General features: G+C 38.0%; 2 protein-coding genes across 3 annotated transcripts in view; one reads left to right on the forward strand and one right to left on the reverse strand.

The window, feature by feature from the left end:
- Positions 1-24,986, forward strand: part of trim55.S (tripartite motif containing 55 S homeolog) — a 55,456-nt gene extending 30,470 nt beyond the window's left edge. Inside the window, exons 8-9 of the mRNA XM_018223761.2 lie at positions 1,920-2,119; positions 23,894-24,986. Coding sequence (XP_018079250.1) covers positions 1,920-2,119; positions 23,894-24,016 — 323 coding nt within the window. The 3' untranslated portion in view covers positions 24,017-24,986. The remainder of the gene's footprint in view (positions 1-1,919; positions 2,120-23,893) is intronic.
- Positions 24,689-26,566, reverse strand: crh.S (corticotropin releasing hormone S homeolog). 2 transcript variants are annotated; one of them, XM_041567058.1, is made up of 2 exons: positions 26,225-26,566; positions 24,689-25,815 (listed from the first exon to the last, which is right to left on the reverse strand). In XM_041567058.1, exon 2 carries the CDS (start codon positions 25,758-25,760, stop codon positions 25,257-25,259), a length of 504 nt encoding a protein of 167 aa, XP_041422992.1. In that variant the 5' UTR covers positions 25,761-25,815; positions 26,225-26,566; the 3' UTR covers positions 24,689-25,256.
- Between the last annotated feature and the right edge of the window lie 1,097 nt (positions 26,567-27,663).

The following is a 27,663-nucleotide window of genomic DNA, read 5'->3' on the forward strand; positions in this document are numbered from 1 at the left end:
ATCATAATTATGGGATATTTCCAATGTTTTGTGCTTAAAAATATTTAAGTCTTTGCTCTTGGGTTTTTATACCTAATGTAGTTTTAAAGAAGGATTTGTTTTCCTAATCTTGAACATGAATTTAATAGAAACATACAGATGGTATGGAGCAAATGAAGAAAGCTAGGGAGCTATTTATTAAAACTCCCAATTGTCCCATTATTAAAAATTAAAGGTCGAACTATCTCCCAACCAGAATCTGACTTAATTTACTAAAATTTGTATCTAAAATTGTATGTGAAGGAAGGAAAATTGCGACTTCTTCTACTTGTCCTCCAAAAGACAACCAATCATGAAGGCAAAAAAAAAACATGTTCCAATTTAAAAGGGACCATCTGCCATTCACTTTTACATGACCTGGTTTTAGCTGGAGTATTTTTGGATTCTACTTTTTTTTCGACAAAAAAACTGAAATCAGTGAACAGCCAACACTAGTGTCTATTGCAAGTTCATATGCTAAAGATACATCCTCCTCTTCTTTCTTCCTAAGGAATGGTTGCTTGTTTTCTGAAAAAAAACCCAGAGACTCGTTAGTATTGACTTGAATGTATTTGTGTATAATTATTACCACAATCCCCTCTTTTCTTGTAAAAGCAAGCCTAATATTGACCTAATATTGACCTTCCTTAATAAGTGTCACATTCTCTTTATTAATGTCTACCCCATCCTCCACTCCATAATCTTTCTTGTGTAATTACAAAAAAAATAATCTAAAGTAATACCTAGCATTTACTATAAAACCCCTATAAAAATCACAATCTTGGCTGTTTTTAAGTTTGAGTTTCAAGTTATGTTAAGCTCGAAAGGCTCAAAAACTCTGAATAAGTCAATGGGAGGTGTATTTTAGTGAGCTTTTTCTATGATAAATAAGGTCCAATCAGCAATTCGGAGTTGGTCGGACTTTTTTTAATAGAAATCCTATATAATAAAGTTGAAGTGTCTCTGCGTCCAGTCCCTGTGTCCGTGGGATTGCGCTACTGCGCATGTGCCCTACGGACCGTCTCTGGCGAATTTAAACTCTAAAATGGGTTTTTATAAATGTTTGACTACATATGTTCTAGTGCCCGTTAATTTAACGGGCTTAATGTCTAGTAATGAGATAAATTCTGACTTTGATAAATAACCTCTGTAATGTACATCTGAGCCAAATCCAGACCCATAAAGAAAATGTAAACCCTAAAGACAAATGAATGTAAAACTGCTCAGAGGGTTTTACTGGGCACTTTCGCACCTAACATGATTTTTTTTGGGGGGGGGGGGTTTGAGACATTAGCATTTTTCTAACTGACTTTGAATTCAAGAAGTGATTTGCAAAATGGTGATGCATACTGTACGTATTTTATTGCTCCAAATGCATTGGAGTTATTTTTCCCCATATAAAAGACATCAAAGTCAATAGGTGTTTTTTCTTGCACCAAATGAATTATTTGAGTATTTCAGGAGTGTCAAACTCGTAGCTCGGCACCACCTGTTAATAAAAGTTTAAGATTTCAGAAGAATTTTTGTTACATGGTTGATAAAGTACTAAAATGTGCTCTTTGTCTAGTAACCAATAGCATCCAATGAGCTGAAAGAGTTTACAGGTCAGTTGTTGGTTGCTGTGGGTTAAGAGACAAATAGAAAACTTTGTACCTTTTACAAAAGGTTGTCCCTTTTATTATATAACATTTAGAAGCTTAAAGGCCCTGGTTACTTTTCAGTTTAAGAGAGGGTCTGGAAAAGGTTAATGTGATCATTGGTGAGCATAACTAACATGATGCACAACATTTTGCAGTATCTCATCATTCCACTGATGCTTATGGACCCCAATACCATTGCAAGGACTGCATAACAAACACATTGGACAAAGTAGATTTTCTTCTTATTTTCTTATTAAACAGAAGAGGAGGAAGAAGAGGAGGAAGAAGAAGATACAGCAGCAGAAGGTGAAGATGGTGATGGGGTCCACACAGAGGGGGAAGAAGATGTAGCAGAAAAAGGTGCACAGACATCCCAGCTGAATAAAACAGATATCACAGCTGAAAGACTACCTCCACCTCCAGAACTTGAGCTCAGTACTCCATCTGTTCCTGCTCCTCAGGTAAATCCTATTACATGGTATAGAATTTACTACTAATAATAATAATATATGGGAATGAGTTATATACCGTAAATGGGGACCTCTTTCTAAAATGTTAAAAGGCCACTTTACTTTAAATTTTTATAAATGGCTATAAATTATAATGTTTTTAAAAATAGAGCTGGGTCAACAGCCCTGCATGGCCTGATGAAAATCACCTCTGGTACTTAACTCTTTTTTTAGCAGTTTTTTTATTTCCCCCTCCAGTTATTGATCAGTAAGATGTCAGTATTCTGTATATTTTTATTCATCCGGCTTTTTGCATGCTTTAACCAGAATTTATGGATGATTTTTATCTGATAGAGCCATCTTTATAATGATATCAGTCTCCCTTTCTCAAATATCCCCTGCCTTCTTTATTGGAGCATTGTTTCACTGTTAGATCCCACGTGACAGTTGGGTATACTGTATTAACTACTGTGCAAGATGATGCAGAGGAGAACTAGAATTTGGGAAGTCATGGGGCATAAGAGAGCTGTGGAGCCAGGTACTACATCATTGCTGACTTGCAGTCCTTACTCATTGGAATATTTACAGGGACATTGTTTTGTGTCAACTGACTTAGAGCAAAGGTAAAGCCAAATCTAGAAAAAATAAATTAAATTCAGAAATTTGTCTGTGCTAAAAATTAGATAATAAATAAATAGGGAACCCTAGTGTCAAACCAATAAAATCTAAATAAAGAGGATGCCATATTGACACCAGTTATTGAACCCTATTATCCTGACATTGATTTCACATCTATATTATTAGCATTTCCATGGAGATTTCCTTTTGAATCAATAAACATCTTTATCATCATACAATCATTATTGGGCAATAAATCATGGTATTAAGTGGCCTGTAGATAGTATACCTTGATTTTATTATTCAGGTTGCACTGGACAGTTTATCACTAACTGCTGATTGAAAGCTCTAGTTAACCAAACTGGATCAAATATATGTATATAATCAACAATTATTATGGTAGACAATACTAAAGGATCAATAAATATATACAGAGTTTGAATTATTTTGAAAGATAATGATTTGCACTTACTATGCACAAATATTGCCAGTTCAAGGTTCTGACAAATATATGACCAAGATGAACTATTACATTTTTAATGGCTTGATTGGAGATTGAATTTGCCTTTGCTATACACCTCTTAATCTATGTGATTACCATGATGTTTTTTTTTTTATTATTTCATCTCGTGTGCTAAAATATGACATTAAATCAGTAAACTACCTATAGTTTACCTATCGGTAAACTACTATCTATATTAAGTGGTTTGTGGACTTTCAACACCACCATTCTTCATGGTGGCTTGATAAAATAGCCAGGAACTGGATTCTGAAAGATATTCTGAAATTATTCTTTAAAACATTGACGGGGTAATGGTAGAAACAACATTAAAATAAGAAAATATAGTGAATATATGGAGTTTTATTTGTGTGAAGTAACATTTTTTGAAATATAGGTTTTGGAAAGCTATAAAGGAATTTAGCAACACGTGAAGGCACTAAAACCTCTGCATGTAATGATTTGTGCCAGTGTGCAAAATATCAATATCTGTGTATCCAGCAATAGAGAAAAGGAGTATATTAGGGATATCCAACCTGTGAACATCCCACTAATGATGAAGTGGCTTCTCTAAGCTTCTCTTTTGTAGCTGAACCATTGTAGGACCTCCAAGACCTAGCCATTATTATGTGTGGGGCTTGGAACTGAAGTCAAATACTTTTCCTGTTCTGCCTTAAAACAGCTCTTGGCTTCAAATTGCATCATTTTAACATACTTTTAGCTTTTTTGAAACAGCATGTGTGTTGGTTGTATTTATGTTGTTTTAATAATTTCAGTTACTAACTTAAAGGAAGCACACAGTGGCATGTTTTATTGTACTTATCTAGTTCAGAAAAACAATACTATAAATATTATAATGCTCAAACCAAACATAATCTTGTATTTGAAGAAGCCTATATTTTGACAAATTCTTACCAGTGAGTTGAATTTAAATGAGTGTAATGCTTGTTTCTTAAAAAGAAATCTGTCATTTTGAGCTTTTATGGCTTTTCATGTTGTGCATAGATGCATAAATATAATTTCGCCTTGCAAAGCAGAGTGCAAAAAATATCAAAATCTTTAATATGCCAAATAATTTGACTTCCTTATATAGAAATACTCATATCCTTGTGTGAAGCTGCTAGACTCTGCTCTGAGTCTGCAGACTGAGGAATAACAAGTCCCTGTGTATTTTAGATTGTTGTCTGTGGACTGGTTCCCAAAATGTGCTACGTAATCAACATGAGAAACTGCTTTATGAAGAAGCAGAATTATATCTTCCTCTTTGATGTCTTTTTACTTACATTTAACCAGATCCAATTATAGGTCTTTTATAGCCTGCGGTTGTCTACAATGAATCTCATCTGTCACTTGGACATCCAAATAGCCCATGTTTTCTGGTCTTGTTGCAGAAATCGCTAAACTGCTCTGGGTTCAGTGTTAAAGACACATGTTCTTCAATCCCTTCTTGTCATTGATAACCAAGATAAATAAATGCATCCCCAAAACGAAAAATAATTAACGACACTTATATATAATAAAGGTGCGACATAGATCTAATCTGCTTTAATCTTGGTGGTTTCCCTTGACATCTCTGATTTACACCAGATCTACCAGGATTGTTTAAGAGTGCAACACACACAGATTATGAACATGAGTTACTGGGGTTTAGTTTACTGTATCACAAAATTCCCCATCAAGACTAGGAACATGCTCCTGCTATGCAGCATTTATGCATTTAAGGACATCTAGCAAAATCTTCAAGCAAAAAGAACGAGACATATTTAGCTTTGTAGCCTCGAGTTTGGCCTCGAGTTTGGCCTCTAGTTTTCTATCTAGTAGGAAGAACAGAAACTTGCCCTTTACATGCTTGGCTAAACTCAGGCACCTAAATAACTTGAAGTTTGAAAATGTTAGAAATATTGGAAACATTAATTACAAAGAATTTGCTACTAAAGCAATGCTTTTTTTTTTTTTTTTACTGTTTTTGGATAACGTTAATCCATAAATTTAATCTACAGCCCTTGCACCTAGTGAATAATAGAGCAAATTTTCTTATGAAAGGAACATTGTAAAGAGAGACTGCACCTCTAAGAATACTATTTCAAAGCCACAGTGTTGCTGACCACCTCTAGACATAAGGCAAAGCGTCACAAATACAACAACCGGAAATTGCAAGTAGTTACATTCATACAATAGGCTGCAAAGAGAAGCTTACCCCATTTATTCTGTGCACCATACCAATGTTTCAGGGAGGGGTGCTCTATTCCACCTGAAATGTGATTTGGACATTTGTTGTAAACAATTCAGTTTGATATGTGTTCAATTTAGCAGCTAAAATATTAGGCTTGCTATTACTATTATAAATACTGCATCTTTATTGCATGTATAAATAAAAAATACTAGTACAGGTAATAATTTTACCAGCTGTGCACTTGAAAGTTTCCAAACAATATCAAATTTACTCAACATTAATTTCTGTTTGCTAGTAACTCAAAAATATTTTTATAATGGATACAGAATGGGAATGTTACAAGGTACCCTATTAAAACCATTCAAATAACTTTGATGCTTTTAGCTCATTCTCATTAGGTAAATGGAAAAGCAATGCACTGTATAAACATATTAAGTTCAGAAGACTGAGTATCCTCATTCATGCCAAAAGATAACTGTTCTTTTTTTACTTTATCTGTTCCGATAAAGGGGGAGGTTGAGCCAAGTTATATTCAACAGACCTCAGAGTCTAACACTCAAGTGCTGTCACCAACAGAAACCAGCGATCCCTTGCTTTATCCTAGCTGGTATAAGGGCCAAGCACAGTAAAAATCCAGCGCAGACAAAGTTGAGTTGGGTGATGCTCTGGGTCCTGTAGGTCAATCAGTTTCTAAGGAAATAACTGTAAAGAATCAGTAACTCTTAAAGAAAGTTCGACAGTGGCTGGTAAGGACACCAGCTCATCTGCAGAAATTCCACAGGTCAGTGATTGTCTCCATGTTGCAATTGTATCACACTGTGACATAGATACAAGCCTTTCAAAAGGAATTATTATACTACACAGAACATTTGCTTGCAAATAAATATTTTGTTGGCTCTCAGGTTTGCTTTTGCAAAGATTCACAAGACTAATTTTTCTTACCACTTCCTGCTGTGTCCCGCCTTAGTGAATTACAGACCCCCCCCCCAACAACAAAATGAGCCCACAATCTTAACATGGACAATTTATATAGCTAATATAAATTAGGGTTTAAGATGCACATTAATATAGTATGTCTGTCAGAGATATATAAGATGCACATTTAGCGCTTTCCTCTCTCATTGTAAGCTAACATTTAACCCCTATATGTAATAAAAGGTACTACATTTGCCCAGGTGCAGTAACCTATAGCTACCAATAGGGCATGTAAAGTCTAAAATAGAATACTGCTAGAAATGCTGTATTTTGTATACTAAATATAAACATGAACTTACTGCACCACAAGCCTAATCAAACAAATCATTTATGCTTTCAACGTTGGCTACAGGGGGGTCACCATCTTGTAACTTTGTTAAACATCTTTGCAAGACTAAGACTGTGCACATGCTCAGTGTGGTCTGGGCTGCTTAGGGATCATCATAAACAAAGCTGCTTGAGTTCTGCATGGCTGGGAAGTAAGGCGGGGGCTCCCCCTGTTGTTCATAAGTATGATTGTTTCCCTGCTCAGCAGTTAGGGACCATCTGATAATTCCTATCCACAGCAGTAAATGAAGGGAGAATTTCACTGCATACAGTCAGGTTTCTTATAAAAACAGTACACATTTTTTAATTAAAGTATATTGGAGATAGGCTTCTTTTTCATTAAAGAAAGTAAAAATGGGATTTTATTTTTTTGCCTTTACATGCCCTTTAAACAGGTTATCAGTAAATGCTGCCTGCTGAGTGGTTCCTATGGTTACTGCACCTGGGCCAAACGTAGTCTTTTATTACATTACCTGCTATGTTATAGTTAGCCTCTCTGCTTCGGCCTCGAATGTCAAATGTCTGAACTAATGCATAAAATAATGCTTCTCTCTAACAAGTGATAGAAGCTCTATGTGACACATGACTGAAACATTTTACTTAAGTACTATATGCAAAATAAAATAAATAAAGCAGTGCAGGAAAAAAGTAAAAGTAAAACAAAGTAAAAGCACCAAACTGTAACAGTTCAACTAGAAAAAATAGAAATAAGGGCAAATCTCACAGTTCATCCCAGTCTGAGGGTGCATTTTTTTCAACTGAAGATAATAAAAGAAGAAAAAAAAACTTGGTTCATGCCTGTTGGGGTACTTACTTAATGGCCTATGAGTAAGTGCCCCAACAGGCACACATTTTTTAGGCTTTTTCTTCATGTCCTAATAAATATTTTTGTACTTTTAACTATTACTGTTTGATTTTTGGGAATCTCATGTTATAATGTTTTAGTTAAGTACTATATAGCCAACGTATCTGGACACCTGCCTGTCCAACATCTCAGGCCCTAGGCACATAAATACCCCATCTACCCCTAGTTCTTTACACTCTCCACAGTTCTTTTTTGTCAAAAAAAGTTTGTCAGTTATCCATAGCAACAAATCAGTATTGGTATACTGTAAACATATTTCTGCTAAGTTGCTGGTTGCTAGTGGTAATTGGGACAAGGCCAGAGCATAACCCTAATACATTTGCATTAAGCCACTGAATTTATTCATGCAATTTCATTACTGTTTATGCTGCCAATTAATACATACCGCGTAATTGTCACACTGCATTAACATTATTACACATTGTATTGCAAAATACAAACAACATGACATGGCATTGACAAGTTAAAATTCAGCCATTTCATATGAAATATGATATTGAATATCTACACGTGATAAGACTCCGGACACACTTGACTTATCCAACAGCAGTACCCTAGTGGAACTCAGAAATAGCCTTTAGCTCACAATGCTGTCAGGAATAGAACTGCTTTATCAGGGGGCTATTTAAAAATCCTTATCCTTTTACATTCACAGCTTCTCCATGGAAATGGGCCATGGAGTGAAGTCTTGTAGTATTTTTATGCTGGCATCTTGTCAATCATCAGGTTTCTCAGAACATAATACATTTTCCTTCTCCAAAACAGTTGCAAGAGAACGTGTTGTAAAACAAGACATGCCCTTTAAATAGCAAATACGTGACTGGGAAAAGTGCACACACAAACCTCCAGTCCAGCAGATATTCCCTGGCAGCAGTGAGCGTGGAAGGGTTCCAGCCCCAATCAACTACACTGAAAGACATAAAAAATAACATTTTTTTTTTATACGGTACATTACATTTTGTGTCTCCCCCTCCACTGTGTTTTTCCTATATTAAAATATATTGAGAAATCTACAATTACCAATATTTGCTAATGGTTTATTAAATTACACTGCACACTACACTTTCATTGTGGCCGCACCCAATTTCGTACCCATCAACACTCAAAATACATTTCTTGGTCAGTGAGAGAAATAAAGGCAAATTGTATAATGAGAGTGAATGCTCTGCCACACATACCTAGAGGGTTATTTATTAAAGTGCGATTGCCAAAACTTGTTTTTTTTTTATTATAAAATCCGAATTTTAGTGGAAAAAAATGTGTATTTTTCGAGATTTATTATATCCCGAGAATGGAAAAAGTCAGAATCCAAAAATCTGGCATCTCAGACCTGCCGAGGTTGTATATAAGTCAATGGGAGATGTCCCTATACTATTTGGAAGTTTCTGTGGTCTCCGCTGAAATTAGCCTGAAAATCCAACTATATCTGACTTTTCAAGCAATTCAGGAATAAAACGTACATTCGGATTTTTGCGCCATTTTATAGAGTTTGTCCCTGATCCAATTAAATCATGCTTTTTAATCAAAAAATAAGGTCAAATCGCTCTGTTTGCTCTGACTTTTTTATTTAAATATGAAATATATCAAATATTCTGTCCAGTGGAGTTCCCAGGGGCCATCTTCTTCTCTTTGGTAATCTTCGGAATGAGACCGGTGAAGCAGCGCATGCGCAGTTGAAGCAGTTTTCTTTTTCATGACAACTGCGCATTTGACAAAACTCACGAAAATTGCCAAAGCGCAATTCCGAAGTTTACCGAAGCGCTTGAAGATGGCGTAAAGAGTTAGGGGCATTTGCCGGGGGGGGGCAGCTAGGCTGGGGGGGAAGGGGGGTCTATGTAGGGTGGGGGTAAGGTTTTTTTTTCATTAAGGGTTTGTTTCTCCTTTAAGAGGGTCCCCTCCTCTAGGATTTAACCTTGGCGATTCTGGTCCCTGTGCCGCCCTGAGGTAGCTTTCCTGATGCTGCCCCCTCACCCTGATGTCTAACTTCAGAGCAGGTTGAGGGGGCTGCAATGCTAGTCCAGGCAGCACAATTGTGCCCTCTGCACTAGAAGAGCCACAAATGTTGAAAACTTAACAGGAACAGCTTTTTGCCACCTCTGGAAACCTGCAGATTCTCAACTTGCCTAATGGCAGCTGTGTCTCTGGATCCACCATAATAATGACTTTCTCAATGACTCGAATTGTGATTGTTTTTATCATTCAGTCAGTGTTTTATATAACACACACACACATATATACTGTATATATTAGTGAAAGTCTGTTTATCTGACTGTTTATCTTCATGATATTTGCTACATCCAACTTAAGCAGTGTATAATGACCATGTTTCTGTAGTTATGTGTTCATCATTCCCAATAACCTAGCATTCATTTTCTCATTGGCTTTCAATGGTTCAGAATGAGTCAGTAAAAAAGAAAATGAAGGCTACCACCTATCTCTTTATAAGGCGTTAGTGCATAGATGTCAGAAGGTCTAAATATGGAGCTTGACCCAATCAGGTCCTTAAAGATGAATGTGCAAATAGCCAGCAGTTGCCAGAACTTGCCAGAACTCATCCCTATAGCTACCCTATGTGATTTGTGGAGGCATGGTCTGTGGTTCCCCTGAAGGTATAAAGGTTATAAGGTGAAGAGTGGAAGCCCTCAGCAATAAAAAGAGACTACAGTGGGACAGGACACATTACCTAACAGTTGTTACTGTGCTCCCCTTGCAGTGGTATAACCTGTCCTAACAATAACAATCAGTGATGGGCGAATTTGCGCCAATTCGCCGAAAAATTCTCGCAAAACGGCAAAGAATTCGCAAAACGGCGCCGGTGAATTTTTCTCGGATTTATTCGCTGGCGGCGAATCGCGCAAATTCGCAGCGAATTCACGCCTGGCGAATAAATTCGCCCATCACTAATAACAATATACTGTTCTTTTATTCGTTCCCTTCTAGAAAAAAGGGTCCTTAGCCAAGTGGTTGTGACTCAAAATTCAGTGACAGTCCAGTTTAGAGTGGGCTGCTATATTAATAGGAAGAAAAGTCCATATTTAAAGGGAGCAACAACATTTATTCTAAACCAAATCTTGCTTGTAAGCAGTTCACATACCAGAAAGCAACTGAGGAAGTTCTTTGTCGGGCTTGCCAGCTTGATAGTGTGCATTTTACTGTAAAGTGGAGCTATAGGGGGGGCTCATTTATCAACCCTGGGCAAATTAGCCCATGGGCAGTTACCTATAGCAACCAATCAGTGATCAGCTTTTTAAAGCCAGCTGCAAGTAGAACAACGAATGCTGCAATTTGATAGGTTGCCATGGGTTACTGCCCATGGGCAAATTTGCCCAGTGTTGATAAATGACCCCCAATGTGGCCTAAAGTCAACTGTTTCTATAAAGAGAATTGTATAAATGTCAATTGTGAAGAATGTTTCTTATTCCCTCGCAGGAGTTAGCATTCTGCTTATCAGTTCTGGCTTTATTTTTCATTCTGCGTCATCTCTAAAATCAGATTTAGGATATGATATTTGCTGTCTTGGGTACAAAGACTATATTTTGTTTATTTACTAACATTCCATTGTCCTGTTTCCCACTTTTTTTTTTTTTAATATTTTTATATTTTTTTTTTTTTTTTTTAATATTTTTATATTTTCAGAAAAAAAAATGTCATAACTTTCATAAAATATGACATTACTTGAGTTATTGCTTTACCAATAGTTAGTACCGCTTATTTCTAAACCATAATCTATGTGTAACTAAAATTTGTGTCCACAGTAGGACTGTCATCAGTATAATGCCATGAAACGTGGTATTTGCAGTTTGCTATTAATTATTTTATTATATTGATTTTGAAGAGAAATAACTTTACTAAAGCAACAAAGCAGGGAAGGGGCACAGTATTACTTTTAGGTGCCGGGTACAGGATTTATCAAAGTACTGGGTCAACAACTAAGTGGTTTACAATTATCCTTGTAAACAAGAAAAACCAAAAAGCAGCAAAAAAGGTTTATAGATCGGCACTGAGAACTAAAGCTTAACTAAAAAATGAGGGCAGAAATGTTGTACATTATGTTTTGGGGTTTTATTCCAGCCCAAGGGAACCCTAGCACTTTAAAATATCTGTGTCTCCAGATATACCCCAGTAGCTCTTCATCCTCTTTTCTGATGATTCACTGCACATGCTCTGGGCCGCTATCACTTACTGAGCTTACGAAGCAACTTGCAATATAGTGAATATAAATATATATATATATATATATATATATATATATATATATATATAATATAAATGTCACAATATAAGGTTGAGTAGTAAATAATTCAGATTATTGGCCCATGTCAGCACAGAAACCAGCACAATTAGCATCACAATGTATTAATCAGCCCTGTAGCATCAGTTTATATTGCAGGTCAACCTCATTTTCTGGTTGATGATTTGTAACAAACCCCTAAGCTTGGCTTCTTAACAGCTGCTCAGAGCCCACTGAGCATGTGTGTGTCACAGACACTCCTAACAAAATCCAAGATGAGAAACTCCTGTGACAACTTTGTAGGCCAGACTCATTACTGTTATAAAGATGCCGAACCTTTAGACTCGTTCAATAAGTTCAGCCATATTTATTTTTAAAAAAGTATTTTTCTGTTTCCCAGGCAGCAGAATGTGCCTTTACTGCACATAACCGCTTCAAACAATGCAACTTTATTTGAACCAAAGACCTAAGTATGGAAGAAAAGAACTAGTTCATATATCTATTCTGCCCACTAAATGCTTTATTGTATCTTTAACTCCTTAAATGTGTTTATCATATGCAGGCGTAAACACAAGGCTATTTTGCACTCTCACTGCACTCTCCCTCTGCTGGCAACCGGGTCGGAATGGGGGGCCCGGGGCCCACCAGGACTAATGTCCAGGGCCCCCTCTGACCCCGCCCCCCTACTATGATACGACGAGCGTGCCTGTGTGAATGAATGAACTGTTGCCGCATGCATGCGCAGATGGCACTGCATGGCGCCCAGAAAAAAATAAGAGGGAGAGGGGACTGGCCCGGCGGGGGCCGTTAAGGGTCGGGGCTCACCGGGTTTTTTCCCGGTATCCTGCCGGGCCAGTTCCGACACTGGCTGGCAATTTATCACACAAGTTAGGGGAAAGGTAGGGGGTCTTCCTAGGTGCCTCCTCTAGCCTGACCCTTATGAGTACAGTGCCACTGATGCAGGTCGTGCTGTATTCATGCAATAAGCACAGATTCTTGTTCTACATTCCTTTCCAGAGCACAAGGACCTGCACCTCTAGAAGTCCACCCACAGGGCGAATTGCAGTGTTGGATTGGCCCACAGGGATACCAGGAAAACTCCCGATGGGCCCAATTGTCAGTGGGCCCTCCTGCTTCAAAACATTTGGCCTATTTCATGGCCAGTCCCTATTTCTTTGAGAACAAAGAGACTAAATAGATGGAATAATAGATTATAGCATGTAAAGAATAGAGACTAGCAGAATAGAGGTTGAGTAGGTAGAGGAATTATAATAGTACTGAGAGTGGGCCCCTGATCTAAGGTCTTTTGGTGGGCCCCAGGTCTAAGATTTTTGGGTGGGCCCCTGGTGTCCCAATTGCAATTGTTTTTTGGCCTTTGCACCCGACCCTGTGCTTCACAAATGATCCTTTTGATATTTGCAATTTGTCTATGGAGTTATAGTTGGAATTTCATACAGGCTTTCAGCTGTGCAGTATGCAAAACAACAGAGCGTTCTTCTCAATATTAAGATTCAGCAGGAGCTGGGAAACATGTTTTGAGGGAGTGACATCTAGAGGTGTGTGTCGATTGTAAGGATTTCAGCAAAAAATGATGTTACAAATAAAAGTACTTTAATAGCACGATTCAGTCAGGATTTAAACAATGCCCTTTAAATCTTTAGACCCTGGTTCATGGATTTTGCTTTGCTTTTCTTGGCAAGTCAGGTTTTTAAATGATTATCCACATTAAGCCGGCAATCATTTTCCTTTTCACACTGCTGACACAATTAATCTTCTTGCCAATAATGCCCTTTGCTGCTGCTTCAAATAATATATTCCCCTTCCTCTTTCAATCAACAAGCCCCTTGAAAAGTTGTTCAAAAAATAAAAACAAACACTACTCTGCCACCCGTACAGATATCTCCCTTTAAGACTCTAATAACATCTACAGGAGTTGCTATGCCTTAAATAGCTTTAACCCTTTCTGTGCTAGTTCTCAGTCCTTTGATCTATGACACTAGTCAAAAAAAATAGGCATCATAAACTGAAAGAGCCGAAACACAGAGTATAAGGCACCAGTGTGGCGGGTGCCATAGAGTCTTAAATTAATGGCACTTAGAGGATTAAAGCAGATAAAAACCTGAATGAACAGAGATCATGATCAAGTTTTAGTTGCACAGTAATTTTAAAGTTTTAAAGTAATTACAATATAATGTATTGTTGCCCTGCAAAAAAAAAAAAACACTCTCAGATATCCTTTAAGACTCTAATAACACCTATAGGAGTCTTTCTGCGCTAGTGCTCAGTTTGCTTCAGAAACACTACTATTATTTATATAAACAAGCTCCTGTATCCTGTTCAAACTGAAAAAATTAGAAAAGGCACAAGTTACAAAGCAGATAAAAGATAAGCTGGTTAGTTTCCCACTGTATTTTACAGAGCTGACCCATTATCTGCTATGTTTCCTGTGCATTTTCTCTTTTTTACAACCCCCCCGCTTGTTTATATAAACTATAGTTGTCTTTCTGAATCAAACCCACCAGTTTTACCAGTGCAACATTATTTGGCAATATTTTACGTTAAAACATTATCCATTTTGGGTGTTACTGTTCCTTTAAATATTGTGTGTGTGTTTTCTTTTAGATTATTCAGGGTCATCATCAGTAGTCATAATGCCCCATACTATTAAGGTAGTAGGGCCCACTCGAGGCATCAATTTTATCCCACTGGTCACCTGGCCCTCATGGGTGGTGGGCCATAGAGATGAAAAAAATTAAAAAGAAATAACTGTATTTATATTTACCTAAACGCCTTATATGTTCCAGGCCTCTCAAGTGCCATGAAGGCAAAATGCTCTTAGGTGAACATGTTGCTTAAATAAAAAATATTTTATACAGTTTTATTCAGCCTGGGGGTGCAAGCCTTTTTTCACCTCTACAATATTCTGCTCCCCATGGCTGAACTCAATATGTTTACTGGTGAGTTTTTACTGTTTTAATCCATTAGGTCTTTATTCTCTATATTTCCTGGGTGGTGGGCCATGACAACAGATTAAATAGGGGCCTCAATGAAGAAAAGAAAGGCACCTGATCTGCCCAAACTACTCCACAGTTATGCCAAAATCACTCTTTTCCATCTTGAAGCCGCCTTCTGACACTGGGACCTTGACTGAAGTGTACACTGTACCCCCCTTACAGTAGCCCTACAATTATTAGTGTACATTACCCATTGGATGCACCTACCTAAATTGGTGTTGAGTACTTATAATACTGCTAATAATAAATAATAATACTTATAATACTGACATTATAATACTGCTTATCTCATACAGACTTGTTGTAGGATGGCTTGCGATACCAACCATCCTACATCCAACCCCTACACTTTCCATTTCTACCTCTTAGTCTGTAACAAAGGCTCTCAGTCTTTTATCCACCACAGCTTCATAGTTTACCCTATTAAGAAACCTAGGCTCACTTATTTCAAGCTATAATACAGTTGGCATTAAAATTGTCTGAAAAAATACAGTTCTGTACCATCTTACATGACTTTACAGAAAGATAATTGGGTTGCAAAACAAGCCTCTTTGATCTGCAAGGAACCTTTATAAACAAGTCTGGCCTCTTATTGCGAAAAATTAGCCTATGGGAAAGGGGTTGGACATGTTTAGGATCACAGGAACATTCCTGGTCAAGAGGTTGGCCAAGGTTGGCTCACCAAATCTAAAAGCTGCTCACTAGGGCATACAGTATGCTACAGTACATTTCATCAGAGGAGATCTCTTAAAATCCTATAAATTAGAGAGCTGTGCAGTTCTTCTATGGGGAACGGTGGCAACCAGTCCTTTGAAAAATACACCCCATTTATGTGAAGGCGCTAGAAGATTGTATCAATAAGTGCTGCATTTATATATGATCATGTCCCCCAAAAGAGTTTGTTAGCCTTCCCTAGATTGGCAGTGGGTTTGGATTAACTGCTGGCAGACCTCAACTTCAGCTCACTTTGTGACTCTCATTCTAACATGCCAAACTGCTGTAAATTCAGTTGCTTTTTGCTTTGGTGAGCAAAAGCCACTAAATCCTAAGCACCCTAAGCACCCAGGACAATTCAGGGAACAAGCCTATTGGAGTAAACGGTAAGAAAGGTTCCTGCAATTATATTACCTAGTGCAAATTAGACAATGCATTGAAAATAAGATGATGCTGTCGTTGTATTATTGAACAAGTCAGGATTAGTTATCCTTCTCAGCAGCGTTTTGTAAAACTAGTTAATTACAGTTCCATGACAATATGATGATATATGATATATTTCTGTCTGACTTCTTTACAAGAAACAAATCTTCATGTGTTTCACTTGCAAATAAAAAGCATTAACCTCCTAATGAAGGATAAGCAAAAAGCCACAGATATGTGAGAGTCTGAAGTTCACTGACCAGGTGTGACCTGTGAGACCATTTATAAAAATGTAATAAAGCAGAAATTTATAAAAGTCACTTGTCGATAATACATTTTAAAAGAGCTTTGGAAAAACAGTACTGCTCATACAGATAGAAAGAATAGACGGTTGTTAAATAGGACAAAATTAGATAAGGTTCTTATTGGGATGTAGTAAATGGATATTATTAAAAAAGAAATGAAGTTATCCATATAAAAGTGTGTTCAGCGACTCAATTGGGCACTATTGAAGTGAGAAATACTCAACCCTCGAAGGAACATTTCATTAACATATCTGTTGTATATCCATCTGCCCTGAAATGCTGTGATGCTTGAAAGAAAATTCCCACTTGTACAGAGGAAAGTGCGACTTTCATATCTTAAGGGAGAAAATATTCCCCATTTACCGTAAGCTATGAAGTTCAGGTTATTTCTAACCTTTCATATGTCTGTTCATTAACATGAATGGGAGCTGCAATATTGCATTTTCTGCAAAGTTCAAAGAAATGGCATCTCTAAATTGCAATGAAACAGTGCCCCCAGGGACATGGTGATGCTAAAAACAGTAGAGTGTTTGGCCTTACCAAGCAATAACTTTTGTGCTAAGCATCTGTCAGTTATGGAGATATCCTTGAATTTAGTAAACAAGTCATATATAATTCCCTTTGCCTTCATAAAAACCCTAATGTAAAGGAGCAGTATAACCTTTTTTATATGATGTACAAATCTAACAGCTGATCCGATGAGGGGTCTAACTTGTCTGGCAGATGCTTTAATTACAGGTAATAACCTACATTTCCAATATCAGTGTCTTTTCAACATCACAATTCTGATTCTGGCATGTTTTGCTGCAGGCCCATAATAAAATAGCTTGATTTTAAATGTCCCTGCATAATAAAATCCAGGTCCTGGAAAGTCCTAGAAATAACACAGTGGTACACTTTCTTTCACTGCCTTCCTCTCCCATCTTCAGCCTGTTTGTTATTAGTGATGAGCGAATGTATGCACCATGAATTCACGGCCAAATTACGTACTTCGCCGCCTGCATATGTTTTCACGAAACTGTGGCAAAATGTAAAATATTTGCCGCCATAAGAAAAACACCCATTGACTTTAATGTGTTTGGAGTGAGAGAAAATTGTCTCGTGTGTAAAAATTGTCACTCGTAAAACATATTTTGACGCCCATTGACTTTTGGACGAAAAAAGTCGCAGAGACGAAAGAGTCACAGAGACAAAATTGTTGTTGAGACAAAAAAGTCGCCATAAGAAAAAATGGCCATTGACTTTAATGCATTTGGAGTGAGAAAAAGTTGTTTGGCGAAGCAAAACGGGACAGATTCGTTCATTACTAACCATGATACAGGAATGTTCAACCAAACATGTCTTGTGCAGCAAAAAAGTAACAACCCTTATCAGTTAACATGGGTGTGCCAACATTGTTTAAAGGAAAACTATAACCCCAAAATGAATTCTTAAGCAACAGATAGTTTATATTATATTAAGTGGCATATTAAAAAAATCTTACCAAACTAGAATATATATCAGTAAATATTGCCCTTTTACATCTTTTACCTTGAGCCACCATTTCCTGATGGTCTGTGTGCTGCCTCAGAGATCACCTGACCAGAATTACTGCAGCTCTATCTGTAACAGGAAGCAAAAGACAGAAATCTGTTAATTGGCTCATGTGACCTAACATGAATGGTTTATTTGTGTGCACCATGAATTGTAGGATCTCAGATGGTGGCCCTTAATTCTTAAAATGGCAATTTTCTATTTAGGATTACCCAATGGCACATAATACTTAAAAATATTATTATGAAAATGGGTTATTTGCATGAAGCAGGGTTTTACATATGAAATTTTGTAGGCACTATATTTTTATAGAGACCTACATTTTTTTAAAGTGATACTGACACTAAAAAACTACATTTTAAAATATGAATGTACATTAAAAGTTACCTATAGGTCATGCTGATTTCTTTTGCTGAGAGGTTTGTTTTTGTAAGTAATTGTTAGTTGAAGTTCCTAAACCTGACTGTTTTGCCAACCTGATTGTTCCATCCTCAGCCTGTCAATTAGAGTCTAATGCTAATGGACTCCTGGTGCACAAATATGGCATATGTGTATCCTGTGCCTTTTCTCCTTTTTCGGCTTTGAATGGCTGCCCCCATGGCTACACAGCAGCTTGTGTATACACTATAGGAGAGTATCTGAAGCAAACTAATCAGGTGTACCAGTGCAGCACAACAGTACATTATATTTTCATTACTTCAAAACACTTTTATTTTTTGTTGTTACTGTTCCTTTAACAGCAGCACTGAGACAGGACAAGGGTATAAGGAAAGGAGGTATAATATCTGAGGATTAGGCAGAGAACCATCTCAAAGTGAATGAGATGTTACTGGTCCAGGAAAGGGCAAGACATTCCATTAGCCCTAGTACTGTTATCTGCATGTACTCATCCCTTTGAGACATAAATGCAGTGGCTGCTTTATTTATTTTTTCTTGATCCAGCCAAGGAGGGTCTCGTTCAGGCTTTTTTCTTGATTTTTGGTATAACAGACATGATTTAGCCTACTAGGTTGTTGCAGAAAACTATTATTTCCACTAGGAATGAAGTTCATGCAGACCCACAGCTAATAAATACATGATAACCTGGCCATTACCCTGATATGCTGAATTATATGTTTTACCAAAAAGCATAGCAATTATGTATATAAACCGACATGGAGGAGTTTAAATCCTGGTTTGTGGGAGGCACCATATTCTTAATCCAGTGCAAGATGCAGAATGCAGCCTGAACCAACCATTGCCCAAGGTGCATCTTATAAGTGTATAGGTTTATACAGTTTGTAAAGCCTGCTTGCATTTAACATTTCAATTATGCCAAAATGCAAGGGTTATGTAATAAAAGGTGCAACGTTAGCCTTGCTCTAATAACCTATAGCATGTAATCATGTTTATTTAGCTTCTATAGGTTACTATCTCAGTAGCAACAACAGATGGCATATATCCCTAGTTGTATTTATTGGTATGATATAGATTATGACAGATTTTCTTGGTAACAGTTTCCTCTATACTGTAGTTATATAGTACAAAACTATGCCAGAATATTGCCACATCTTTCTTAACACGCAATGCATATGCACATTTTTAGGGGCATTTTGGTCATGAAGCACAATAGATTTCTTTGCAAATAATTCTAAACTCAGTAGGGGAATTATGAGGATGGAGCAAAGCATAAGAGAGGGAGTAAATGAGAGTGTATTAGCATGTATTTCAAGCACAGTGACCCCTATCTGTTCCTCCATTTAGAAATGCGTTGCATTTATGGCTTAAAAGCCGAAGCGCAGTTTCTTTTCTCCCGTGGCAGTGACAAATAAATTCTCAGTTTAAGTTTTCTGAGTGCCGCCTCACTAATGTACAAAATAGCACAATGTGTCACATAATGAGCTAGTTCTGCTACACCAGCATATATGTATATATAAGAAATGTATCAGGAACTAAAAATAGAGTTGGAAATATCTTAATATCTACAACAAAATTGTATCACATTGGGTATTACAAAACTATACAGTATGTATATATATATATATATATATATACATATATAGATATATATATATATATATATATATATAGATATATCGCAGTCGATTTATAGTTTAAACTGCATTTTCTAAATTACTGCAACTTTTTTTTTTATAATTTTCTATCCTGTTTAGAAATTGTATGTTTAACCCATAAAATAATGAGATAGAAGTAAACAACTAACATAAATAACTGCGTTAGAACAATAGTTCTGCTTCGAAATGTATGGAGTTTCAATTAGCTCAGATTTATTTCCCATGATAGATAACACAGCACATCTTGGATTTGTGGGGATTTCTTTATGCTGAACACAAAAGGAAGCCTGGAAAGACAATAACTAATGATATAGCCGTTCCTGCACTTAGCAATGCTTTAAACCTCCAGATACTGTACCTCACAGGTTCAGGCCAGATTCAGAGAATAGAGGGCCTTTGGCAATGAAGGAAAGTTGCAGCCCCCATCAAAAAAGGGTGGAAAATGTATAAATCAGTAATGTTCATCCTGGAACCCTCCAGCTGTGGTTAGACTATAATTTTCTGCATCCACTCTGGTTGGAAGGTTGGCATCCCTAATGTATATACAGAAATATATTACACAGTGTAATATGTCCTTGGTACTTTTATCTATATGTCCTATCTCTTATCTTAAAACCGGCCCTAATAGTATAAAAAAGTTCTGTCTTTTACCATCCAAATATTTTTATTTAAAAATTATTGCTGAACATAAAGCATATTTATGACATTAACTGAACTTAGAAAACATACTTATTATTCAGATTCTGAGCCATTATTTAATCCTTTCATATTATAGTGACACAGGCCCCCAAATTTGAAACACTGTTAGGGGTGATATTGTACATTACAGAGGTGTTTTAAGTTAGTCCATATAGGAGAGGCTGTGTCCCACACATAGGCCTACAGAGTTGCATTTATGGGTAGGAAGGTTGGGTGATTAAGGTAGCATTGGCACCTCTTCAATTTTGAACCTGACAGGTAGGTTCTATCTACTTCTGTACAGGGTCGGACTTGGCAGGATGCCAGTAAAAACCCCAGTGGGCTCTCCCAATCCAGACCCCCTCCTACTGAAACCCTAGGGGGTCCCCAACCTTTTTTACCCATGAGCCACATTCAAATGGAAAAAACAGTTGGGGAGCAACACAAGCATGAAAAAGGCCCCTGGGTTGACAAAAAATACTGTGATTGGCTATTTGCTAGCCCCTAAGTAGACTGACAGCTTACAGGAGGCTCTGTTTGGTATTACACTTGTTTTTTTATGCAATCAAATTTGCCTCCAAGCCAGGAATTCAAAAATATGCATTTGAGGATAAGCTTTGAGGCCACTGAGGGCAAAATTCATATTGCTCATGAGCCACTGGTTGAGGATCACTGCTAGATGCTGTCCCCTGACCTCCCCCGGATCCAATCACGACCTGAAAAAGAGAAAACACTGTATTCAACAGGAGAAATAGAGGGCGGAAAGGGGTTGTGGGGCCTCATGGTTAAGGCAGGAGCGCCTGGGGGGGTTGGGGGCCAGTAAGGTGGCAGCCCCATGGTCCCTGGACCCCTCCAGTCTGATGCTGCTTCTGTAAAGGCTATATGGGTCACAGAGCTCTACAGGCCTTGGTATAGTGACACTGTCCACAAAGGTACATCACTAATGCTTCCATTTGTATTTGTGTGGGACCCCTTCCTATACATTTTGGGAATAAAGCTCTGATTCTGCATGTGTTGTGACACAGGGGACACTGTAATTCACTTTTGGGGGCAATGAGGGAACTAAGAGGGTGCTGTCTGTTCTTAAGTCAAATCATTTCAAATGATTGGTTCTTTAGCAATGCAGTAAACATGTGTTTGATCACAGTCTATGAAAATATATTTGGGGACGGGTTCATTCCAATATCGGCACAGTCGCAGTGCATCTTAGAACAGCTGGAGCAGGGGCATGGGGTAGTTGCAGCTAGGGCAGACAAGCAATTGCTTCAAAATCTGTTCACGTGTGTTACATCGCTATATTGGAAATGGTGCAAAAATCATCTCATTTCCACTTCCAGACCCATCTTTCAGCCCATTAATAAGAACAGCAGTGTTATATATCACATCTGACAATATACTGTATCCATATGGTTGGTCGGTGGGCTATTCAGCTTGGAAATGAGAATATTTGTGTGTGACTTCCTTCTGTTACAAATGGGGAATATTTTGATTTTACCATTGTTGTTCATTTCACACTATGTGTGGTTAAAACCCATTTAAAGGGACCCCATGGGTATATAACTGTACTGTAAAGGTAGACACACTGTGGGGGTGCAAGTAGAGAGAATGAAAGTATAAATGGGGGTGGTGCAGAAAAGGGTACAATTATGCAATTGTGTCAACTGAGATTAAAATGAAGGGAGAAATTACACCTAGCAGTGGTTGTTGTAGAGCAGGGGTCCCCAACCTTTTTTACCCGAGAGACACATTGAAATGTAAAAAAAGTTGGAGAGCAACATAAGCTTGAAAAATGTTCCTGTGGTGCCAAATATGGGCTGTGGTTGGCTTATAGCCTCTATGTTGGCTTGCAGCCTACAGGATCCTCTGTTTGGCAATACACATGGTTTTTATGCAACTAAAGCTTGCCTTCAAGCCAGGAACTCAAAAATAAGCACCTGCTTTAAGGCCACTGAGAGCAACATCCAAGGGGTTGGAGAGCAACATGGGGCTCATGAGCCACTGGTTGGGGATCACTGGTGTAGAGAATCTGGCATTTTCTAGATATGGAGCAGGGAGGGAGAAGGAAGAATTTGTGAGAAGTGAAGGTGGAAGGAAAATATTTGGGCAGAATCAAGTGATTTTAATGAATTGAAGGATGGACACTAGATCATTGATGCAACAGAAAACTACACAAAACTATTCAAGCATGTACACCCAATCCCTGAGAGTATAGACCAGCAACAAATAACCTGAAAAATCCACGCTTTTCAAAGGTGCTTACTGGTGTCAAGAGTAATAAAAAGTCCTTAATAGTGTCACATGTGTCACATGACAGACGGAAACTCTGAAAATGATGAGGGTTTAAAAAGTCACCTCTGGTTCAAACTACATAAACCATTTCAAAAGTAGGAGAAATATAGTCACATTTATATTTCAGTGGGAGTGATATTATGGGGCTGTGCTTCATGAAGAGGAGAGGATCAACTTGGGCCTGAAAGCTATTGTAGAACTACAACTTCCATTATCCACAGATGGGATGTATAATTCTATTAGCTGGAGAGCCCATAATGGCGTTCCAGCTCCATAATACTGACACTAAGACATTGCTGTCTGCGATTGTTTAGTTAACCACCCAGACTCTATTATGAAGATGCTAGGAAAAATAAAGGGCAACCTAAGCTGACTGGTGCATTCATTGTAAGCCAGCCCACGTGTAAAAAAATCCTCATTCCATGTTTGTGTGCAATTCTTTCTGTCTCAGACAGAGTTCAGTTGTTTTTGCTTGTTTAATATAATGAATAGCATCTAGTTAATCCCTGTGGGAATATATTCGTTTGCAAAGGTAACCCACCTATATATATGTATATATGTAATTTGATGCATGAAAGGTAGACTGTAGTATGATACACTGCAATCATGATCAGTTGCAATTGAGATCACTGGGATCCTGATAAGAGGAGATATAGAGAGACTGATTTATTGCTCTTGTTGAACTAATGCTCCCATAATATTCAACCAGTATTCAGCATGTCCATGTCAGCAGAGAAAACAGAAAGAGTAGAGACGGGTTAGCCTCATGAATAATAAAGGGAAGAGATTGTTTGGCCTTTATATAATAGTGGGGAGCTTGGTTGGCAGTCCTCTTGGTCCCTTCAATAATTCCTTCTAAGATGTTAATGGTTTCTCACAAGGAGAAGTCATGGAATATGTATTACTGTTTTAATAAGGGGGGTTACTTTACTAGTAGGGAGGAACATCTGTTACAGTTGTCATGGGGTTCCAGTAAGACAATGGTGAATGTTTAAGGACAATGGGTTCCTAAAAGACTAAATTAACTCAATAAACAGTCAGCAATGTCCCCACACTGTCTAACTCATGCTTCTATCTTTTCCTTTCAGAATGAAACTGTTGTATCTGTCCAGGGAGAAGCACAGGAGCAGACAGGGGCAAACCAACCAGATAGCCCAGCTGATGCAAAACATGTCTTCTCCTTCACTTGGCTCAATACTGTACCTAAATAACTCTTAGGCTCATCCGAGACTCTCTAAGTGACACATGCAACTCTGCACTGGTGGATCCCACTGGGATATTCTTCATCCCTGTTGTGATTGTATTTTATTTTATTTCTTAACATGATACTTCTTCTGCATCTGGAAATCTGCACAGGTCCATACCAAACCTTCTGCCTATGTCATTAGTGGCGTACACCATAAACCATTTTAGCTTCCAGATGTGGCTATACAGAACTCTTCATATTCTCCATACCTCATACAGAGATACTGTGCGACTATAACACTCCACTCCTCAAGGAAAATCAGTGAGGAAAATCTGCCAAAAGGCCTCTTAAATGAGTGGCCATGATCATCACTTGTCTGTTGTCTAACTCTCTGTGTGTCTTTTCCATCATTTGTAGCAAGGGCAGCAACACTACCAAACTTTCAGTGTTTGTGAATTGGATGTCTACAATTCAATACGAGTCACTTATTCCATAGAACCTCGTGTCACTCCTTCCTAATCTTGTTGGTGGGGCTTTAACATGAACAAAAGTATTTTGTTATGACGTATTTCATGTATGTGGGTGCAAGAGAGTCATTCTCTGTTCAGCTCAAAATTTAGGACCATCTCTTTCCATACAAAATTGTGGAGAAATGTACAGCACACCTTCTAACCAAAAAAACTATAATAAACACATAAAGCTTTGTAGATTTTATTTAAAAATATAGATATTAGATGTTATGTTACACACCCAAGTTGCACCAATGCTGAATAGATGTTTTATTATGGAAATGTATACAATAAACTTTGATGCAAAATAAATTACAACAATTCTTTCCCCTCCCAGAGGAAAACCCCCTTAGGTTTCGAGAGATTAAGCTTATCCCTTAAGACTTTAAAATGCAACCCTCACCAAATGGGTGTTTCTCAGGAAATATACCACAAGAATAACCTGTGACTGTAAAATAAAATAAAAAAGGATATATTTACAAACTACATCTGTTGCCTTTCACTGCAGTCAAATATACCCTGTGCATGCTGAAAAAAACAAATGTAGTCTGGGAACACTTTATCGCTTCCCGAGGAACCAGGAACACCATGCTCAGGACAGGGTCAGTGCTGGCTCCTCTGGCAGCAAAGGGGTTAATATGCACAACCTGCGACTTTGAAGCAGTAAAAAAAATAAAACAGATGGTTTCAGGGCAGCTTTATGGTACATCACCGTTTGTGCTAAATGCAGAGAACTCTTTGGTAGGGAGACCTGTGCTATTTTCCAATGATGTCCATGAGTTTCCGGTTGCTGTGAGCTTGCTGGGCTATTTGCTCAGCTCTTGCCATTTCTAAGACTTCACGGAGCAAGTGAAAAGTCAGATCCAGGGAAATGGGAGGCTCTTCTGCACGCTTTGCTCTTTCTGTGGGCTCTTCCTGAGCACTGTAAGGGCTGTCTGCTCCATCCAAAGCTGCAGCTCTCTGCCCCGGCTGGCTGCTCCACTGCTGAGCCTGCAGTTGCTGTACAGCTCTCACAAAGTTACCGGCAGATGCCTCGGGAAGCTGGTTGGCTGCAATCAAGCTTGGGGAATACTTCTGGATATTGCCTAGGCGTAGGAAATACTCTTCTCCCATGCGGAGTAAAAAGGGCTGGGAATTGGACAGAGCAGGCAGGGGAGCTCCAGGAGAAGATTCTGGGGATTTACTAAGAGCTCGGCACTCATGACAGGGGAGGAGAGACACCAGTAGGATTCCTGTAGACACCCACAGCTGGAACTTCATATTACACTCCAAAGATCGAAGCTCAGATAAAACTGAAGCACAGGGGATCCCTAAACTGGAGGGGAACGGCACAAGGAAAAGGGCAGTGAGAAGGAAAAGAAACAAAAAAAGGGAAATTGGGGAGAAGGAACAGAGGACAGAGTTAGTTTCCTTGGTACTCAAGCATGGTGAGTTTTACATGTATTTAAACTGAAAGAACGTCAGCTTTCTATAACAAACAGATACTGTACAAGGAACAATAAGGAACAACATCATGGGATAAAATAAGTCACTACCATTTCCGCTGCATAGTTAATATATGGTCCCAGTATCTAAAGAATACATTCAACAAGTTCTGCACATCAGTAATTCTTACAAGGACTCATAAAGCATTTGCTTACTGTGTGCATATTGTGAAGTGTCACATGGATATAAATACATGATAAATATGTGATTTACGCACACAGCAAAAAAGTTCATCTTACTTGCTGACAGAGGCAGAGACCGTCTAGTCTCCCTGGGAAGGTGCTTGGCTGCTGCTGGGGTTATGTCCCACTGTAGCATGAAAGGTAAGTGATGTTGTGCCTCCTTGTGATGTTTTTAGCTTTTCGTCCTTAAGGTGCTGTCATAGTGTGAAATAATTCTCTACAAACAGAAGTCTTGAACCCAGGTTTTATAGCTTAGACTTTCTTCGGGGATCACGCAGATCTTGCCTAATAAGCTGACGCTTTCTTGACAACTGTTGCGTGTAACTCCTCTGCTCAATGAATAAATAATGGCTCTTCAGAGCAATGGGCAGAGTTTGCTATTACAACAATGACTCTTACATCCAATTATGTTCTCGGATATTTATTGCCTCTTTAGTGACGTAAATGACACCTTAACTGAAAGTGACGTTCACAAGTCTCCCATTGACAAGAAATCATGAATGAGGTTTCCCATGTGGGCCGTGCAACACCAAGGGACCTTTTACTACCAAAGGTCAAGCAGGCAGATATTTAACCCCATGGATGTATAGAAGGTGTGGTATTAATACGTCTGGTAGTGCTTGCAGAAATAATATTTTTATTAAGCCCCCAGCCACACCAGCACCAGCAGATTCTCACATACAAACTGCAGAGTTGATTTCAGCAAGAACGTGTTATGCTTGTCAGTTTTAATAGGGTGACATGTTTTACACAATGTTTATGTTTTACATTTTGCCCTGCCAGATTCTGTTGCAGAATCACGCAAAACCCTTAGTAATTCATTTAAATCAATGAACTGGTATGGGATCTGTTATCCGGAAACCCATTAACCAGAAAGCTCCAAACTATGGGAAGGCTGTCTCCCATAGCCTCAATTTTATTCAAATAATCCAAAGTTTTAAAAGTTATTTCCTTTTTCTCTCTAATAATAAAACAGTACCTTGTACTTTATCCCAACTAAGATACAATTAAACCTGATTGGAGGCAAAACAATCCTATATAATTTTTTAGTAGAATTGAGCTAAGGTGATCCAAATTACAGAAAGATCCCTTATCTGGAAACCCCTAGATTCTGAACATTCTGGATAACAGCTCCCTGCTTTGAAAACCAAATCATTACTGATAAATGCCTTCACAGACACCAGGCAGTAGTACTTGTATGGGACCCCTATCCAGAATGCTCGGAACCTGGGGTTTTCCAGATAACGGATATTTCTGTAATTTGGATCTTCATACCTTAAGTCTACTAGAAAATCATGTATAAATAAGATGATTTGTTTCCAATAAGGATTAAATGATATCTTAGTTTGAATCAAGCTCAAGGTACTGTTTTATTATTACAGAGAAAAAGGAAATTATTTTTATAAATGTGGATTATTTGATTTTAATGGAGTCTATGGGAGACGGCCTTTCTGTAATTCAGAGCTTTATGGATAATTGGTTTACGGATAATGGAT

This window comes from Xenopus laevis, chromosome 6S (genome assembly GCF_017654675.1).
Source record: "Xenopus laevis strain J_2021 chromosome 6S, Xenopus_laevis_v10.1, whole genome shotgun sequence".
Classification (NCBI taxonomy): domain Eukaryota; kingdom Metazoa; phylum Chordata; class Amphibia; order Anura; family Pipidae; genus Xenopus; species Xenopus laevis.